The 21,017-nt window shown below is 40.2% G+C and overlaps 1 protein-coding gene across 1 annotated transcript in view; it reads right to left on the minus strand.

Moving 5' to 3' along the window:
* The window catches only part of chrna6 (cholinergic receptor, nicotinic, alpha 6), a 30,577-nt gene continuing 9,560 nt past the window's right edge, over positions 1 to 21,017 (minus strand). Inside the window, exons 2-8 of the mRNA XM_074628802.1 lie at positions 18,078 to 18,217; positions 16,322 to 16,366; positions 12,664 to 12,773; positions 10,085 to 10,292; positions 8,154 to 8,765; positions 6,147 to 6,419; positions 1 to 2,833 (exon numbers count right to left, since the gene is read on the minus strand). Of these exons, the coding sequence (XP_074484903.1) occupies positions 2,708 to 2,833; positions 6,147 to 6,419; positions 8,154 to 8,765; positions 10,085 to 10,292; positions 12,664 to 12,773; positions 16,322 to 16,366; positions 18,078 to 18,217 (1,514 nt within the window). The 3' untranslated portion in view covers positions 1 to 2,707. The remainder of the gene's footprint in view (positions 2,834 to 6,146; positions 6,420 to 8,153; positions 8,766 to 10,084; positions 10,293 to 12,663; positions 12,774 to 16,321; positions 16,367 to 18,077; positions 18,218 to 21,017) is intronic.

Raw genomic sequence — 21,017 nt, forward strand, 5'->3', positions numbered from 1 at the left:
CACATATAAACCACGCTTTGCAAGAGGCCACCCTCTTCTGAAGCGGTTCTTGCAGGGGGTCAGGAGACAACGCCCAGTGATGAGTGCCTCCTCCCCGCAGTGAGAACTGCCATTGGTGCTCGAGGCCTTGGTTAAAGGTCCCTTTGAGCACTCTTCTCTGAATGCGTTGTCATTCAAGACAGCTTTGCTGCTTACACTGACCTCAGCTAAGAGAGTGTGTGAACTAACTGCCCTGTCAATGCACCCCAATTGCTTGCTGCTTCATGGTGACCGCAGTGGGGCTACCAGACCAAATCTCTCCTTTGTTCCCAAGAACTTAAGGAGTTCTTTCCGGTCGAGGTTGAAACAGCTGGATGCTTTTTGGCTTCCACTCCATGTGGGGTACAGGGAGGCAAAGTTACATCTGCTTTGCCCAGTTCATGCATTACCATATTGTTGAACACACTGCCCCCATCAGACGCATTGAACAGCTTCACCTACATGTTCCTGAGGGTGTGAAGGAGGGAGTGTGCCGTGGAGGGTGTCTACTGCTTGTCTTTTTGACCCCTGCAAGGTTAGGCCGGGTCTACCCAGTTCAGTTTTTTACTAACTGGTTTGACTGGGGCCTAGGTTATAGGCCTCACACCAAAAGTATACAAAAATATGTGGATGTCTTTGGCCAGGTAGTATATTCTGTGAAATGGTTGTATACAGTACGATGTAATTTGTAGATAAGGAGAGAGAGCTTGAAGATACTATAGCACATGCAGTCCCAATGTAAATATTCTGAAGCAAAATTCAGGAGTGTCTTTTGTTATACGCAAGAATTACTGATTCATTGCAACCTACAACAACTGACTGCCACTGCAACTTATCTTTGTACATGTACTCTACAGCTGAGAGGTCGACCCTCTGATAGATAAATGTGATTATGTTCAATGTCATGCATAATGATGCATTTTATCTTAACACTAAAATTATGTCTGAATGGCACCAGCGGGTTTAGATTTTAATTAGACGTTGCAACTGGAGGCTTAATTATACCTCTGGTGGCTGTTTTTGTGCATAATGGCAACAGAAATATCAAAGCAATCCTCCTGTGTCATTGTGTATGTGTACATGTGTGCGTGTAAAATGTTTAAAGTCCTTCACAGAGTAGTTTTTTTTCAGTGGCATATATTAAAACTTCTAGCAGCAAATGCTATTTACTTTATTTGAACAAATATTGCATTTATTTAATTTCAAAGACAAAAAAAAGGCAAAGATCACTTGTACAAACATGTTTGCTCCCTTCAGCATGAGTTTTGCATTTCTTCATCATATAACCAAAACGTATAAATAAATAAATGAAATTGAATATATTAAGCAGTACCTTTATAGTGATGTAATCGAACGACATATTTGTGGTCCAAGCAATAAAAATTCTGTCATGCATGTTTCGTGCGTTGTATGTTTGCTCCTTATAGTAAACTTAATCAAAAGTGACAAGAAAAAAAAAAAAGATTAAATTAATAGCCATGGAATTGGATCATAGAATCCTCTCATGAATTAATAGATGAAATGCTATTTCAGGAGAAACTAATCAAGTACCGTTTAATCCAATATTTACCAGGCCAACCAATTACCTCGTGGAACATTAATCAGAGAGAACATTTATAAACACATGGTTTTCTAATTACAAAAAAAAAAGAACAGCCTGCCTTTATTTGTTAAAAGCGCTGCCAGGTGCGCCAGAATTTCTGAACTCTAATCGTAAACGACACAAAAAGCGGTGAGCGCGATCGGCTCTGACGGTGAGCAGCTTGATGAATCAGAATGGGGAGCCGGTATGACAGTCATCAGTCAGCTCAATGGGGGGAGAGTTGGCTGCTGCAGGGTTGAGTTCAGTGTGTTAGAGAGTTTGTGTCACGTCTACTGGATGTGGAGAGTTCCCAGTTCGCTAACATCTGTTGGATGTTAATTCTCTGGTTCCAGTCCTGAAGGACTACTGGATGTGCTAAGTTTTGATCCCAGAAAAACTTGAATATATCTCTTTAAAACGATGCACGGATCAACACTACAAGGCTAAAATACAGTAACTAAACATTTTGTCAAAATTCAGTTAGGACCTCTCCATTATGCCATACAAACAATTTAAGTGTAACATTTGCTACAAACGGAGCTAAACAAAACAACAAACCACAGTAACTGCTTTGTATTGCTGGCTAGGCTACAGTAACTGCACTGCTCAGTAATCTCTGGGCCTGTTGTCACACATACTGACAAACCTTGCAAAACAGAGATAGATTTAATTCCTGTGAACTATGAATTATAAATAATTAAAATAAAGTTTATTTTCTTGAACTTGTGCAAATGGTCAGAAATGCTGAAAGAACACACTTTGTAGATATCCCCTTGTTTCTGTGAAGATTATGTCTTTTTAGGTATTGTGTAGGTTCTATGGCAATTATTGTTTGGTGAAATAAGCAGTCTTAAAGGCATACAATTAAGGCATCATAACCTTTGTATCTGTTGTTTACCAGCCCGTCTGAAAAACGCTTTTTTTTCCTCAACTTCAATGTTTCCATATTACTGCTCTCTGCAAAAGACAAGAAGCAAAACCAGCACACCAAATAGTGCTTTAGCACTCAAAAGTCTGTATTCTGATTGGTCAACTGAGAACTGAGAGTTAGTCACGTGTTCAGGATTGGTCGACACAGGGCGACGGTGAACCCTGATCGGTTAGCAGTTATGAGACAAAGCCACAAAGAGGCTGGAGGAAGAGGCCCACGGTTCCCAGGACGCACACGGTCACAAACACCCAAAGGAAGATTCTGTCGATCACCATGGCAACGTACTTCCAGTCATCCTCCACCTGTGAGCGAGGGAGGGGACACAACAAGTGTGAGAAGACAGAGGGAAGTGCCAGTGGTGACAAATGAAAGATGAAAAGTGATGAGATTTTTTTTTAAAGCAGGTGAGGGGAGGTGCGCAGAGAGAGGAAACAGGTGATTCACAATCTCAGAGGGTGGCAGGTTTGTGGGAGTCGATGAGGTGAGGTGAGGATTGCACAGCAAGGATGAAAAGAAGAAAAGACACAAAAAAGAGGAAGAGAAAAAAAAGAGTTGGACATTTCTTGGAAGCCGACAGAAAAACTGATACATTATTTACACTGGAGGAAATTTCTATGATAATCACATTCAAACCACAGCGTCAAAAGAAAGGACAGGTGTTTTGACAAAGCTGATTGAGCCACGAGTTTTGCATATCAAAGGCTGCTTCTTCCCATCGGGAGATTTCACCCACTGTATTCATAACAGAGAGAGAGAGAGAGAGGAGGGAGAGCTCTGCACTCACATCTGAAATTATTTGGTTCCAACTTATTGTTAACTTATGGAACAGGTTAGGATCTGCAACAATGCTGCCCAGAATCACAGTACAGCTCTCCCAGGCCGGCGTTGCTTAGAGTGTTTTTGCATAAATACATTATGCATCGACACGCTCGCTGTGTGTTTCCTTTCTATGAGTGGCTCTAGGTTTTTTGTTTTAGAAACAGGAATATTATATTTCCTATGTGACTTGATCCAAATGTTCTGTATTTCCTAAAATGGTAAGGCTCAAAATAGTCAAATTGGATTTACAGTTAGACTGCATAATGAGCATATTATTGTTGTTGGCGTTAAATCCAACACAAACAATACAGTAACTAGGGCCATACTTGCCAACTGTGAGATCTCAAAAATAGGGAGGATTTCAAAACTTTGAGTTTCAGAGACTTTGTTTCCTGCATTCTGGTGACTTTTAAAGAATGAAAATAACAAATAAGTACACTAAAACATAATTTTTCGTTAAATAGGCCTACTTTTAATTTTACTTTTAATTCTCAGGAAAGAAAACTGAATAATTTGCCTCTCTGACATGAACTTGTGTGAATCTCTGGTAGGCTATAAACTAGGCTAATATTCATCAGTTTTCATTCATTCATTCATTCATTTTTTGAGTATTTCTTTCTCTTATTACTCTTCATTTCCCTCTCCTTCCATCACTCACTGAAGGTCCTTTCAGACACAATGAGACTACAGCACCACTGCGCTCTGAAACCTGTTATTTCCAATGGCTTGCGTCACGCCATGCTGGCTTTGCTGCGATGCTGTGATGCTGTGATGTGTGGCGAGTACAGCTCAAACCGTGTGGCTGTGTTGCGAGCAGTTCTCTTCCGCCGGGAAAACACATTTGGTGTAGCTCTATTGCCGTCCAGGCTTATGGTTTATAGACACTGTATACACTGTATAGTGCCAGAAACATGTTGAGATGACAAAAGGGAAAAAAGGTGTGAAAAATTGCCATACATCTGGAGAAATGAGGGAGAATTGTGACCCCAGGAGGACACCGGCAGAGGGCAATGAAAAAAGGGAGTCTCCTGGGAAAATCAAGAGGGTTGGCAAGAGCGACTCGGGCTTTGTCTTTATGGGACGATGCAATGAAGGCTGTCTTGTGTGATTGCCCTGGGGGCCCCTGACGGACCTTATGTCTTCCATAATTCTGAGCAATTACAAGTTGGGTCATATTTTTGCAGTTTGCCATTATTTCTATCCTTTATTATGACATTGTACTATGTATTTTATCAATGAAGTCTGACAAGGCAAGACAGATGAGCGGTAAAACAGGTTGTAAAAAGGCCAATAGTTTAGCCCCATTATCTAAACCACTTTAAAACTGACGTCAATAATAATCCCTCATGGAACAGGAAAGGGGCTAGTACAGTGGGTCCAAATTGAATCAGAAAAATGGTCTGTAAGCTGTGATGTATGTTTACAACACACAGTCTGAGTAATAATTTTAGTTTGTCTTTGTTTTGTCTTCTAAATAAATTTGACTAACCCAAAACTTTTTTTTAAATCTGTCTCATAGACCTTTTTCTCAGCAGATATTACGACAAGTCATAACAGGTATAAAAAAAATGAAATCAAATGATGGCTAAATTCCATTTAGCTGCTTCAGTTTCAGAGTCCTGTTATGGTGCATGCTGGCTGACTGGGAAACTGATTGGAACAGAGTTATGAATTATCTGTGCTTTTCTTGTTATGACCAGTCAACATGTCTGCCATGAAAAAGGCCAATTATCTGTCTGCTTGTGTTGACTTCTTTTAGTGATGTTCCTATAGATCTCAGCTAATAGCCTGATAAGTGCAATGTTAATATTACTGATATAGCCAAAAGCATAAAAATAAAACCACTGTTGTAATACACAGGTTCCAAAAAATGTTCACGTCAAGGGCCCCTAAACTGACACAAATTATACTCTGGACCCCCATCTGATAGGATCTTTGCTTTTAGATGTTTTATTACAGAGTATAATAGTCAAACATTCTGTCATTTTGTTACTAATGGATAGATTTATGGTGAAAATATAGTATTCCCCTTTTTGCTGGGAAACCCCTGGAACCCCTTCAAAGGACCCTTGGGGGTCCCTGGACCACACTTTGAAAACCTGTTGTAATAAACCGGGAACCGGGAACCGGGAACCAAAGTGTATTTAAACTCCGTAGAAACAAGAGCTAGATATTTGGAAAATTGGAACTGAATATTTCCCAAAGAAACGACTCTAGTAGTCTAGTAGTTGTGGAGGTTTCCTCTCTCCTGAGTAGGACACAATCTGGTGCTGTTTTTTTTTTTTACAAATATCACACCATGCCACCTGTCTGGTAGTAATCCTCATTCTACCAATCTCCATGATTAAAACCTGCATTTTAGTGTATTTAATTTAAGTTTGGATTTTCTTTTTCTTGACTTTACCTTTCAATTCGTCTCCCTCCTATTATTCATTTAAAGTATCTACTAAAGCTTATTCACATTTAAAAACATTTGTATTGTAATCATTATGGACAACATGAAGCATTGCTTGAATAATTATCAATTATTTTACCATATTTACTTGCACCTTTTTGTAGGGAAAACAGCATTATTTTCCCTTTGTTCATTCATTGTTGAATTTTATGTTTTTACTTTGCTTACACAGTATGAATCTGATAGTAAACGTAAGCTAAAAAAAAAATACTTTGTGTTTGTTGGAGTACAATTGAACACTTGAACTCTTGATGAAAAGCCTGCGTTGCATTTGATCTATTTTGCTTATGATACATTGATATTCAGAGTGATCAAATCCAGTGAAAATAAGAACAGCTCACTTCTTTGGCCTTGTTGCGACTCCTCATGTTCTCAGCGATATACTTGACACTCTCGATGGCCTGCTTGATCTCAGGCGACACCACAGAAAAGGCCACCACCGTGTTGATGCTCTGTGGACTCAGCTGACGTGTTATCTTCCCCATGTCTGGCGTTTCTGGGGCCTCATTCCCATGCTGGCAGGGGCAAGGGCATTTCTTCCCAGTGCAGCCCTCCACGGACGAGAACTTACTATCCCCGAACTCGAGACAGTTGAGGGAGCCTCCTCCGACCTGCTGGGGATCACAACCAGAGTTCGGATTAAGTTTCACATTCTGCTTCAACTCAAAGTCAACATTCTCAGGTAATAATTTCATCTAAAACATTGGGATTTCTGGGATACATCTGTGCAGTAGGTGCAACTTTAACAAGGTGATATGAAGGAGATACACTTTCCAGTGTTTTTTGGGGGGTAAAACTTTTAGTTCAAGTGCTTCCTCTGAGCTCTCAGTGTTGATCATAAAGAACATATTGGATCACACTGTAGATACATTGTGTGTGCGAACTTTGTTCAAATTCTTTACCAGTGGAGAAACGTTTTTTTAGTGGATTCACCTGGCAGTACATGCAGGAAGTGAGTAGCTAGATCCCAAAGGGTTTTTTAGAAGAGCACTCGAAGATGTAAGACTGTTGTATGGTCTGACAAGCAGGCTATCGAATGGTTAGAAACACTTGTTGGTGGAGGTAATCCAAGGTTTGTATCCCAGAAGGAGGAATGTATTTTATACAGAAATATGTTTTTATGAGTATTACTATAGGACACGGTTCAGTTGCTTCCCCTACAGTAGCTGCTCTTCACTGCTCAAAATCAATGACCAGTATGATTGTTCCCTATCCCACAGCTGAAACACACTTGATGTCTTTCAGGGTTGCAGCTGCAGAATTAAGTCAAAGCTATAGTGTAATAGTCGAAGCCCACCTGCCTCCTCATTATCATCAATAAACCCGGTCTCACTCCCAACTCGTCAAATACTGCTGATTGGTCAGCGCCCCTCGGCATCAGAAAGCGACACACGGAGGCACCTTTAAGTGACGGTATGTGACGAACTGGGCTTTCAACTAACTCCAATGTAAACCCATTTGACGGTCGGAGAAAGTGATGTAGTATTAATAGCGTGAAAGTCTGCCAAGGATGGGCGGGAGCGGTGGTGGATGGGTCAAACAAACACAAGACTTTCAACCACGAGACCGGTGTTCGTGTCCCATGTGAAACTAAAAATAAAGTTGACTTATTTTGTCAGGTGAGTCATTAGTCACGTGACTCGTCGGTATCGCCAGTCCCGTGAGTTACGGGAGTCATTACTATCGTCAGTCTTGTTAGTCTCGTGAACCTAAACCTAACTTCCTGTGAAAACCTTCCTGTTTCTTTTGAAATGACACTACGCATGTAACAAGTGTATATTGACACACTGGCCCTGGTCTGTCAAAAAGTAACGCAAGAGGGGTACCCCATGCGTCGGTCTTTGAACTCTGAGGGGCACTGACCAAGCGGCCGGATTTGACGAGTTGGGAGTGAGAATGTGTTGCATTGATAGAAGCTCTCAAACATTTGATAGCTGTGGAAGTAAACTGACTTTAAACATGTAGATGTACAATATGGTGTAGATTATGGATTCTTAATGGGCCAGTCTACTGGACATTCACACCCACTTCACGCCATGATTGGCCAGCTGTGTGGAGGTGAGACAGGAGTCAGGGTTGGAACTTCTCTGTAGCTCTCTTTCTTTATTCTCAACTAATTTTGTCTTTTCATGTGAACAACTGATTGCAAAACGATAAAGGCTCTCCAGGAGAGACTGGCTGAAAATGTGGAATATTCAATAACATACAGTAATTGTTAGCTGTCTGAACTGTGCCTAGTGTGGTAGTGCCCCAAAATGTCTGTTGTTTATATAACAGGTCCAGACATGACACTTGGTTTCAGAGCCTTGCTCAAGTGGACTAGATGTTTTGGGATGGGGACGTCTTACCTGCATTAAGCTATTCTTTCTTTTCTTCCCTCCTTTCCCTCCTCCGCCTCCTCCTCCCCCTCCAGCTCCTCCTGCCTCCCCACTGCTGTCCAACCCCCCAGCCTTGCTGTCTTCGTCAATCGGTCTCCGCATCAGCATAATCCTCGGCAGCACTTTGAGAAACACCGAGCGCACCCAATCCGGCATAGTGTGGGTCATTGGCGTGCGGTAGTGTACGTTGAGCACGAACACGGTGATGACGATGCTGAGTGTGACGAAGATCATTGTAAAGAGCAGGTACTCTCCAATGAGCGGGATGACCAGCGACGTGGAGGGGATGGTCTCGGTGATAACGAGCAGGAACACAGTGAGGGAGAGCAGGACGGAGATACAGAGCGTGACCTTCTCTCCACAGTCGGACGGGAGATAGAAAACCAGCACTGTGAGGAAAGAGATGAGGAGGCAGGGGATGATGAGGTTGATGGTGTAGAAGAGTGGCAGGCGCCTAATGTAGAAGGAGTAGGTGATGTCTGGGTAGATCTCCTCACAACAGTTGTACTTGATGTCATGCTTGTAGCCCGGAGCGTCAATGATTTCCCATTCGCCGCTCTCCCAGAAGTCTTTCAGGTTCACCTAGGTGACAGATAAAGATCTTTAAATCAAATCATGCAGTAATTTAATACTAGAACAACATTAAAGGTCAACTTACCATTCTTAAAAAGGCACCTGCTAGTACAATACATACTGTACAAGGCTCATGGTTTTGGTTTTTACCTGATGAATATAGATTTGTTAGAATGAGCAAAACAATTTAAAACTGATTTTCACCTGTGGTTTCATGTCAGCATGCACCTACAATACTATAAGTTGCTGCAAAGAGAAGCTGATCATTATAGTTTACATTAAATAAGGCCATCTTGCGATGTTTACAAGTCTTACAGAAAATCTTACAGTAATAGGAAGTGAAGAGGAAAAAGTGCAGCCACCGATGTAGGTAAGCAAAAACGCCAAATTGTTAAAACTCAAAAAGGGTTGTGTTCCAAATCTTACTTTAAAATTTCAATTACAATCTCTTTAATTCTTCTTCTGAAAAAAAATATGTAAAAAGAATGATTGAAATGGGACAAGCTTCAATAACGCTGGATCCTACAGATCCCATAATGCAACTCAGTAACAGCTTTCATTAGACCCTCCATGCTCCCTAAATACCCACGTCTTTCAAACTCCATGCCCCAAGTCTATGACGCAGGGTTTTTTCTTACTCAAGGTAACCCTATAATGACATCACCATGACATCATCAGGGGTATTTTCTCAGACTTTAGACAGCTCCTAAAGTCCGCACCTCCTTTGGTTGTCACTCAGTCCAGTTTGCCGCTCCTAGTGACTGGAACGAGTTGCAAAAGATGCTAAAATGCCACACTTTCAATAACTCCTTACAAGCGATAGTTTCTGATCACTGCACCTGCTTTTTGAATTCTCTGGAACACAGTACATACGTAGATCTCTATTGTTGTACTGTATATGCTGTATATATTGTGATGTTTTAATTTTTCTAATGTCGTTTTATTGCACTGGTTGTATCTAGGGTCTAATGTTGACTTGCCTTCTGTCGCTGCCTCTTCTCTTGGCCAGGTCATCATTGTAATGAGAATTGGTTCACAATTGACTTATCTGGTTAAATAAAGGTAAAATAAATAAATAAGAAAGCTCCCTCCGGAGTTACAGAAGACATTGTATAACTGTTTTCACAGACTGAGTAGTGCTGTAATCTGACCTTTGTGTGTAAATTCGGTGGAGTTACCCTTTAATAAAAAACTAAAATAATGATCCATACAGTAAATGCATGCAGTATCTAAATGGATGGGTGTAAGCAGTGCTTTTCTTGTGGGTAGAACAGAAAGAAAGAATGGAATCGGTAAATAGTTGATAGTTGATAGTCACAAACACTGACCTTAGACCCAATAAGTACCAGGTCAATCTTGGCTTTGTCATAGGTCCAGGAGCCAAACTTCATGGAGCAGTTCTGATAGTCGAAGGGAAAGTAGGTGATGTCCATGGGGCAGGAGGATTTGAAAATAGCTGGAGGAACCCAGGTGATGGTACCATCAAACTTCAGCAGAGCCTTGGTCTTATCCTCCACCAGGAAATCCCCTACAGCACTGTATATGACGTGTATGTGTGTGTGTGTGTGTGTGTGGGTGTGTGTGTGTGTGTGTATGTATGTGTGTGTAATCAAGCAGAAGTAGTCCCATGGAGAGGATATGAGGAGATATGATACAAGCATAAGTGGGTTTTGAATAGGACACAAAGTTTAGAGGGAGGCGGAGACGTCAAACAATGAGAAGAAAGGCGAGGAGAAAATGAAAGCGAGGAACAAAAGAGAGGGGAGAAGATTAAAAGGTGAGGTTATGGAGGTAAGAAAGAGAGGATTAGGATTAAAAGACAGAGGACAATGAAACTGAATTACACGTTATTGTGAAATACAAAATTGCCTTTGATTAACATTATGAGTCACTATTGTAAGTAGAAATGGTTTTGAAAGACTAGAACAGAGCACAAACTGACCCTGAACATTACACTATCACATTGACATATTTCAGTATAATTACAGTACAGTCTGTTGCACGGTGCAGCAGCAAGAGGTATAAAAGACATTCGGGCTACAAGGAATTTGGACATTGATGTAATATTTCAGCCTGTTGTCATTCCAAGGGCATCAAATACCGTTGCCGTTCAATTATGCCACACAAGGCACCCTTTAGCGCCAGTATGCGATGCAACTGGCTTACAATTAACAATGTAAACCCAATATAATTTTTTTTTGTTGCTAAATGCTCCACTATGTTCCCCAGCTAGTCACTAGCTGTGTCTGTCTACCGTTTGGTGCTGAATAGGTGACATACAGTGGATTTATCAGAGCTTTTTTTTTTTTGCTGAAAACAGCTGCCTGCTGGAAACAAGGTTGCTGAGAGCTGTGAAAGTGAACCAAAGCAGTAAGTTGCGGCTGAAAGAAGTTAAAAAAAACTCCAGAGAACTGAGAGAAACTCTCTGGTGTTAAAGCCAGACACTTTCCCCCCTGACCTTTCCTTAAAGGTCAAGTGTGTAGGATTTAGTGGCATCTTTTGGCGAGGTTGCAGATTGCAATCAATTGAGTACCCCTCAACTCACTCCTCCCTTTCCAAGTGTGTCAGAGAGCTACGGTGGCCTTCAGGTAACGTAAAAACATGAAAGGCCCTCTCTAGAGCCAGTGTTTGGTTTGTCCATTCTGGGCTACTGTAGAAACATGGCGGAGCAAAATCACAGACGGTTATGGCTAGAAAGGATCCGTCCTGTGTAAATATGACGTCACGTTCTCGCTGTAATCGGAACAACTCCGGAAAACAACTCGGAAGGGATCGGATGCCCTTTATGGGGGGAGAAGACTGTTGTAATAATGTTGTAAACAGACGAAATCATGCAGGTTCACTAGAAACTCCTGCAGATCACTTCAGCGGGGCCGCTGGCAGCGACCAGCCAGATCAGACCCAGTCGCAGTCGAAGCTTCGGTGGGAGGTGGAGAGTTCGGCGCCTGGCAGAAGCGGCTCCTCCTCCCGGCCAAGAGCCGAACTTCACCTCGCTGCTCCACCGGTCCCCTCAGGTAGCCAACACAGACTTTACGCTGCTGGAGGCCCAGGCCATACTGCTGGGCCCGCTGGAGGGAAGAGAGGAACTGGAGAACCAGAACAAGGACTGTGCGGGGCAGACTGTCAGACCCTGATGCAGTAAAAAAATTTGGTTTTCTAAAGGGACTCTGGTGCTCGGAAACACTACCAATTTTGTCTGTAGGGACCGCCAAAATCAACACAAAATGACAATAAAATGAAATGAAAATTAAAATAATAAAAGTTAACCTCAATCTTGAACTTGCTTCATGACTTCATTACACAACTAGAACCTTAATCTAAAACAAATTACACACTGCATTTAAATTAGCATGTAAAAATGTCAAATAGAACTGCAAATGCAACCTTCCTACAAGTGTAGAGGTACAGAATGCCTGCTGAAGGTAAATACATGAACCAGACTCTCGCGAACACATACAAACTCTCACGAGAGCTTTACACAAGACAGGTCCTTTCTAGCCATAACCATGACGGACTCCATGAAGAGGACCCGCTCCCTATGTAGATATGAAGGGTTCATTCTAAGGTAACGAAAACACAATGATTTTAGTTTCGGGTGATTATACACTAATGAAAAAATAGTCGTGAATTTGATATTCCGTTTTTGCTAATAGATCCCCTGAAATCCTACACATTGGACCTTTTAAGGGGATTTTCAGCAGTATACTATGATGCTACAAACAACAGTATTGCAGTCAGTCAGTCAGTATTCGCAAGGTCACTTGTCAGGAAAACGTGAACAAAAGTTGTTTTAAGTTGATATTAAGTTAATGCTGCTATTTTTCTGGTATCTCAAATCTAATAATGATTGCAATAAGAGTGAACAAGCTAATGATAATGATAATGGTAATGATGGTGACAGTCTCACTTGTTGTAGAGCACAATGTCGGGTCTCCAGATTTTGTTTGATGGAACTCTAATGAATTCAATCCCGTCGAACTCCATCGGTATCCATCGCAGCTTGTAGTCATTCCAAATCTGAAAGCGAAGAAAAGAAAACATTGAGAGCGTGTTGGGGAGCCAACCATCTGTTTTGTATTTTGCATTGTACACTGCAGACAGTATTAGTCACTGGAGACATTCTCCTTCATGAGGATATTTTGAAATGCATATTCATACTGGAGGCAGAACTTCCTTTGATGTTTTAATGTGAAGCCAAATCAGGATAATGTTGCAAAGAAATCTAATGTTTATCGACAGAAACATGAGTGCTTTTTCACAGAGAATCAAGCCAACATGTATTTGTTTGATGCAGTTCCTCCTGGTAATAGAGCCACAATGCTTCAGTAAGTAAATAATAACACATCCACAATACATCTGAATAAGGAGCAGCTCAGAGAGAAGGGTAAATAGTATGAGTAAATAGCTCACTGACAGACACTGACTGCATTCACTTGCTATTCTGTCAACATACCTGCAGGTAACATTTCATGAGCCGTAGAGCCATTAGTCTTGGCTATTTGCACGTCATTCGAGATGAATGCATTCATTAGCAAAGCGGATTAATATCCAGTTATGACCTGGGAGCTGTTTAATTAACCACTTCATGCTACACTGACTTTTTCATTTATCTTTCCAGGGACTTTACAACATGATTGGCTGGAGATGTAATTCCTGATAGGTCGAGGTGTATGGATTATTGTTTACAACATATAAATTATTTTACATTTACTTTCTATGATCATGACAGCAATGACAATAACATACAGTGAGTCATTTTTGTTAAATGTAACAACAATCAACAAAGTGACAATGAGTTTTTTACAAATGAATAAACTTAAACAGATTTTTGGTACAGACTCAGTTAGGGACTGTTCAAAAATATTGGGGAAGCGGAGCAAAAGGGCATTATTATTAATATTAATATTAATATTATTATTGACATGCGTGGTGCGTTTCTGGCATAATGAGGCAGAAATGCATAAAGAAATGTAAAAAGAAATCAGTAAAGAAATGTATACAGAAAAAAATAAGTTTGGAGCAATAAATAAGGGGTGACATGCAAAGGGAAAATTGTGCAGGAATAATATATACTGTATATATATACATATATATATGTATATAAATAAATGCACAAATGAATACAAAATAAAGCACAAATAAATAAATAAATAATAAATGCAAAAATAAAGAAATACATTTAAAATGAATAAAAGAAATACATAAATAAATAAATAAAAGGGAAAATTAATGAAGCATAATTAAATAGGGAATTGATACAAGGATAAAATAATAAAGAAGAAATATCAATTCATGACACATTTTATCAATTAATTAATGGCTACAAGTATTTTTTATATTATTTTTGCTACATTTAATGACATTTATTTATTTATTGAGTCCTTTATTTATTCATTGATTTATTTTTGATTTTGTCATGTTCCGTCCTTAAAGATATTTTGCCTCTCTCAGTTATAAATAGTGAAACAAGTTGCACTAATACTATATAATTTATTACTTTGAGATACCATGGTGAGAGGGCCTGACTCGTGAGCTTTTGTCTGAATCTCTGCTGAGAAATAGAACAACCAATCATAAGTTGTTTATTTCCTGTATACTAATTTATTTTTATACATACATACATATATATTACATTTTTTATTTATGTATATTGCCTTCTTATTAATTTAATTTAGGTAGAGATATTCATACTTGTATTTATTTAATTTCCTAACAACATTTAATTGTCTTTTTTTATTAATACAATTATGATCCTGCAATTCTTAAAAAAATAATAAAACATGAGGTTCAGCCCTCCTCCCCACCCCAGTAATTTTCATACAGTCCCTTAGCGTACATGATCAGTATTGACGGGCTTATGAGGGATAAAAGAAGAAGTAAAATGACAAAACAGACAGAAATAACAGACATGGAATAAAAGAGGATACAGGATAGAAATAGAAAATATAGAAACAAAATATTCTTCATAGTAAGAGCAAGGAGGAAGAGAAATTATTCTTACGTTCTGCCTCCTCTGTGTTGCGAGCACCCAGATCCACAGAGTTCACATCATATACAACAGCTGTCTGCAGTTGTACAGTATTTAGTACTGTTTGAAATTAACTTTGCTTATGTCTTTCATAAAAGTAGTCAATGGAGCCTGAAGTGAACACATTTAGAAACTCTGTATGCTGTTACAGAAGGAATCCCCTGCAGTGTTACTGCAGAACAGATGTAATAAATTCATCAAGGGGGGGCTTTCTAAAATGGCAAACACTATAAACCCAATGGCTGCGATTCAAAGTCTTTATCAGTGACTGTGGTGTTGACACAGCTTCTCATTAGTGATGCCTTGTTATAAATAAACAGCTCAGCCATTACAAACAACAAATACGATCCGCCTTTACAGGCCTTTCAATGCATTTTAATTCGAGAGCTCAGAGATCACAGTATCATCGTATCCACCATTGAATTGCATCAGCATCCAACAGCTGTTCGGCCGCAATTAGTCACTGATTTAAAAAGGACAATTTCTTTAATGCTTACTATAAACTGCAGCTTAAATTATACTCTTTTGTTTTTCAAAGAGAAATACAGATTTAGTACAATGAAAAGGAAGGAGGAAAAAAAGAAAAGAATTAAAGCGGTAGCAGGAAAGTAGCAGTTTGTAGGACAGAGACGAAATGTGTTATTTGGGAGAATAGCTGGCTGTAGGAGGTCAGGAGTTCAGCCTCCTTGGCTATAGATCTGCAGAGAGACAGAGCGTGACTGACCATAATGCTACCATTGATCAATAGCTAATTGCATTCAAATGTCTATCTGAGACATCCTTGTTTTCTTGTTCACTTGTCTCATCTTCTTTCTTTTTGACGTGTTTAACATTTCAGTGATGTATGACATCCACACACACACACACACATGAACACAGCAGGGGGAGAAGCAGAGTGTGGCATCTCATATTGATGTCTGCTTAGTATGTATAGGTATGTGATAACATACATGACCCCTCCTCAGTCTTCACTTACCTCTGTCTCTGTAGACCCCAAGAGGGGGTTAGGTCACTGAAATAGTTAATAAAGGTTGTGTGCGATGGATATGGTGTGTGTGTGTATGTGAAGCTGACATGAAATAGGAGAGGCTCTTCAGCAATCCGGTGAGTAAAGCGTGTATATGTCTATGAAGTAACTATAGCAGCTTCCTTCCTGATGACATCACGCACGTCGTCTGTCGGGGACCGGCGTGTTGTCTGTCGCGTCTCTCGGCCAAGTCACAACAAGAATTTATGACTCTCAATCACCTAATTGATTGTATATTACTCATGTTGTGGGGACATAAATCTGTTCACACAGTCACATTGTGGGGACTTGCCTTTCTTTTGGAGACAAAATGCACGTCCCCATAACGTAAATCATTACATATTAGAGTGAAGACATGGTTTAAGGTTATGGAAAAGGTTAGGATTAGGCAAGTAGCAGTTATGGTTAGGGTAAAGGAAAGTCTTCAGGAAATGAATGTAACTCAATGTAATGTCCTCTAAAGTGATGGAAACACTGCATGTGTGTTTGTGTGTGTGTGAATGTACTCACATGTCTGAGCCATAAATTTGTTTCCATGATCTGATTCACTTCATCCTGCAGAGACAAGAAGGAAAAGGAAGAGGGCTTGTTAGCTACCAGCACGGTGTGTGGGTGTGTGTGTCTGAGTGTATTGTACCTTTAAGATAATATGAAAAAAGGGAAACATTGATTGAATGCTAGTGAAGATATAACATTATTACTTACTTACTATTTTTACATCAAAGTCTAATGGCCATTTGTATCAGACACAAGAATTTAACAGTTTGATTGACAGCATTTTCAAAAAAAAGAAATGGAATTCGTCCTCTAATCTTTGTCCTCTAGAGCTGGAGTTGATTGACTGAAAAGGTCGACTGTGAGTAAGTTAATAATAGATGGAGAGGTTACAGATGTCACTTCCTCTCCACCTCTCTCTGTGACCCCTATTCACTTTGATTTGCACTCCTGTGATTCACAGAATTCCACATTAACCACACACAGAAATGCATCAGCCACATACGAGCAGATACGTGAAAATATGTGCACAGACACACACACATATTGTGACACATCCACACACTCACCTTTAGATTAATCTCACCTTGCCGAGCAAGCCGATATAGCTACATATCAGTCCAGTTTGAAAAAGGCTCCTGCAGGCAATTTTCTCCTAATCTGAGGATTTCCATTCTGAGCTGAAAACCTATTTTCACCGGGGGATATGCAGCAACAACCCCAACCATCCCCCCACCCGCATGAAACTTAACATTGCCAAAGCAAAACAGCAGCGTATAACAGCACTGTGTGACATTTTTGGAATCCGTGAAATTGAACAGACTAAATAAAGACTGCATTCACTTTCTGCTTTCGCTTCTCTTGTTCCGCAGCTTATCTGCTGCTTTTTCTGTATCAAAAGGTAGGAAATATGATCAAGATGCTCATATGAAGACGGCTCTCAATTCACACAGACTCTTATATACTGTTGAGAGGACGTTATTAGTGAAACAACATGGTTATATTCACCTTTGCTCACACACACTTATAAACGAGACATACACAGAAAGGTATGAACCACACATTCTCACTCCCCCCAACTTGTCAGACGATACTAATGACTCCAAGCCTCACAGGACTGACGATATTAACAACTCACAGGACTGACGATAGTAACGACTCATGTGATTAATAACTCACGTGACTCGCAGGACTGATGATACTAATGACTCATGTGACTAACGACTTACAGGATTGACGATACTGACGATACTAACGACTCACGCGACTAACGACTCACGGGACTCACGGGACTGACAATACTAACGACTCATATGACTCACGTGACTCACGGGGCTGACGATACTAACGACTCATGGGAATAATGACTCACATGACTCACGCGACTAACAATATTAACGACTCACGTGCCTCACAGGACTGACAATATTAACAACTCACAGGACTGACGATAGTAACGACTCACGCGACTAAGGACTCACGGGACTGACGATACTAACGACTCATATGACTCACGTGACTAATGGGACTGACAATACTAACGACTCACGTGACTCACGTGGCTGATGATACCGGCGAGTCACGTGATGTCGGTTTCCGATGTCGAGGGGCGCTGCCCAATTTGCGGTATTTGAGGAGTTGGGAGTGAGACCAGGTTGGTATGAAATGAATGTAGAAAGGTGCTTAAAACACCTTTGGCATCATGAGTCTTAACAAGCTTTGTGTTATGATTAGAATATCTACTGTGTGCGTGTTTGGGTGTAAAGCTTACAACTTTGACCAGCTGCGAGATGGAGACCTCAAACTCCACAGTGACGGGATCAGAGACATTCTCCACTGGTCTGATGAACTGGTTATATCTTCTGAACAGTTTCCTGAAGAGCCGGTCCTCTGCCTTGGATGAAAAGCAGTCTGGACAGAAAGAAAGGGAGAGGGGAGTGACAAAGAGGAGAGGGGCAGACAGAGTGATCAGTGACTGGATGAGTGAATGTGAATAAGAAGAAAGGAAGTGACTTAAAGAAAAAGAAGTGAAAAAAAATGCAACAATTTCAGTAGAAATATAATCTTCTCTAAGAAGTCATAGATTTTCAATCACAGAACTGTGAGAAAAATAGACATCAGCCTCTTCCAGTTTTGATGCAATGTCACATCATCAATAAGTCTTTTGAGTTTGTAGATGAATCGTCTGTATAAAAGTCTCTGAGGATTATAGCTCCTCTGCTTAGATCATCCGAGTTAAAAGTCTGCTTTGAACAAGTCTGTGACATGAGTTAACTTTTAGGGTGTTTCTTTGTGGGATTGGGCCGCTCACAGCATTGAAAATTGTCATGTAAGGAAGCACAAAGCAGCCATGTCCACTCTGAACGATATATGGGTAATCATATATGGTCTTTTATTCTAATTTCCTTTAGGATCATTGGTTCACTGCTTCATTTTAGTCCAAACAGTCTTTGTCATGACTGGAAACCGAATTCATTATTGAGCACCACTGCAATCCACTTGCAGTAGGAGTATCACTTTAAAAGCCCCAAGAATAATGCTGTCTGTTTATTTAGGTAGTGTTATGGGCAGGTGGTATATTACCATATCCAAGATATCCTAGAATAGAGTTTCATTTAAGCTCAAATAAAAAAATAAATCTAAATAGACATAGATCAGAGTGACAAGCATGTCTTCTTCTCTAGGAAGGTGCTGGCAGCTGAGGGGATTCATCCTGTATGAGTTCACAATTTACTACCTAAATTTAGGTTGGTTGGACTGCGGCTTAAGTGCTATATACATATCTAAAATATGAAGGGCCTTATTTACTAATTATCCAGGAAGGAGCCTAGAAGGCCTGAGGTACAACATCAGCATGTCTAACAAGTGAAAAATGCACGGCAAGCTATTTTAACTTAGTGCAGAGGAGTTGAAGACTGTAGCCTGAGGACAGGAGATAAAGTGTTGAAAGTTTTTTGTTTTTTTCCAGTGCAGGTGAGGAATCGAGTTGCGAGAGGAGCTGCTGGTTCCGATGGTGTTTTTCCCCATTCTGTATTCCCATTTATTTTCCGATATCCTTAGCGTTACTGAAACATTGCACTCTCTCCAACTGTAGCAAATTCAGAACACGTCCCATAGTTGCTAAATTTATCCAAAATTGACTCTAAATCAAAAGTGAATTAATTTAAAGTAATCCTTAAGATGATCAAACTCCATTTTTGATACTATTAATGGTCAGCCTTTTGTCACCAATAGCCATTCAGTATATTAACAGTAAGTAATTACCTCTTTATGTAGTCATTTTTCACTTTTAGTTGCAGTCATTCCCACCCCAGTTTAAATTACCTTCCTACGTACGAGGGATTTACAGGAAACGGTGTTACTGTTTGAAATTTAATCTCGTTGATATCAGCCTTTACTGTTCACACTCTTACAGGCTAGTCTCATACACTGTTTGTAGCTATAGGCCTACCTATGAAAAGTAAAGCACTGTAATCCATGTACATGTATATCCCAAGAAATCAATTTGTGTGTAATCAACGTAATCGTGAACCAGGAAATATAAAGAGTAGCGAACGCCGCGTAGGGAGGAGGTCAGGGTGGATGGGTGGGTCAAAAAATACCGGACATTCACCAAGGAGATCAGCGTTCGTGTCCCATGTGAAACCAGAAGTCAAAGTTGATTTATTTGTCACGTAAATTACGTACTTATGTTATGCCACTTTTAGAGTTATTTTAAGCCAAACCATGATCTTTTCCTAAACCTAACGAAGTAGTTTTATTGCCTAAACTTAAGGAAGTCATTTCCTGTGTAGACGGAAATTTATTTTGAAAAGACTGTATGCATGTAATGAGACGAAATTGCCATGTGTTGCTGGACATTCATCGGGAAACGAACGAAAAAGGTAGAATAACTTTTTCGGAACATATCATACAACAGAGCTGTATTAAGTTACTGCTAATGCTAACCAAACATCTTCTGCTGCCGATGCTTCACATTAAAAGCATTATACATCCAGTTTGTGGTGTCCACAATCGTTTATACAAATTTTTAAAAAATGCATTTATAATACAAGACACCGATCATTTTCTGCAACTTTTTGATAGCGGGTCAAATATTATATGAAACAGTAATGAAACAATAAAGAATAGCCACAGCTGCTACCAATTTACTGTGCTCTGCTGTTGTATGGAGAACTACTCGTGCCATGTGCAGTATGAAATCAAATCACGGTTGCTCATGGTATGATGGAAAAAGGACAATTATTGACGACTTCTTTATTAAAACAAGTGAGTTTGTTTGGCTGCACTGTGATCTGTAGTATTAAACCACACTTTCTGTTACCATGGTAACCTCAGATGTTGCCAAATCACCCGGGACTGAAATCTGTAGGATTAAAACTTTAAATGAAACTCTCACTTTACCAGCGTGTGTTGGTTGTGTAAGCCACGAACGTTTTCAAAGTGAACCGTATCAAAGCGACGAGTCGTAAGTTCCCCACACAGTTTGCTGCCTTGAGGCCAACTGAGTCACAACAATGAAAAAAATGCTACCGTTTGTGAAGGTGATCACCCGCTCCTCCTCCTTCAAGACCCCCCAGTGCTCCTAGTTCTCACGCGGAAACCCCGCTCACTCCCCATTACCCTCTATAAATATCTCCTAGATCAATACCACATTCTTCTCTGCTGAGCAGCTCTCAAGGTTGTTGGATAGAGGAGAGGGTGCAGGAGA

Source organism: Sebastes fasciatus, chromosome 3 (genome assembly GCF_043250625.1).
Source record: "Sebastes fasciatus isolate fSebFas1 chromosome 3, fSebFas1.pri, whole genome shotgun sequence".
Taxonomy (NCBI): Eukaryota; Metazoa; Chordata; class Actinopteri; order Perciformes; family Sebastidae; genus Sebastes; species Sebastes fasciatus.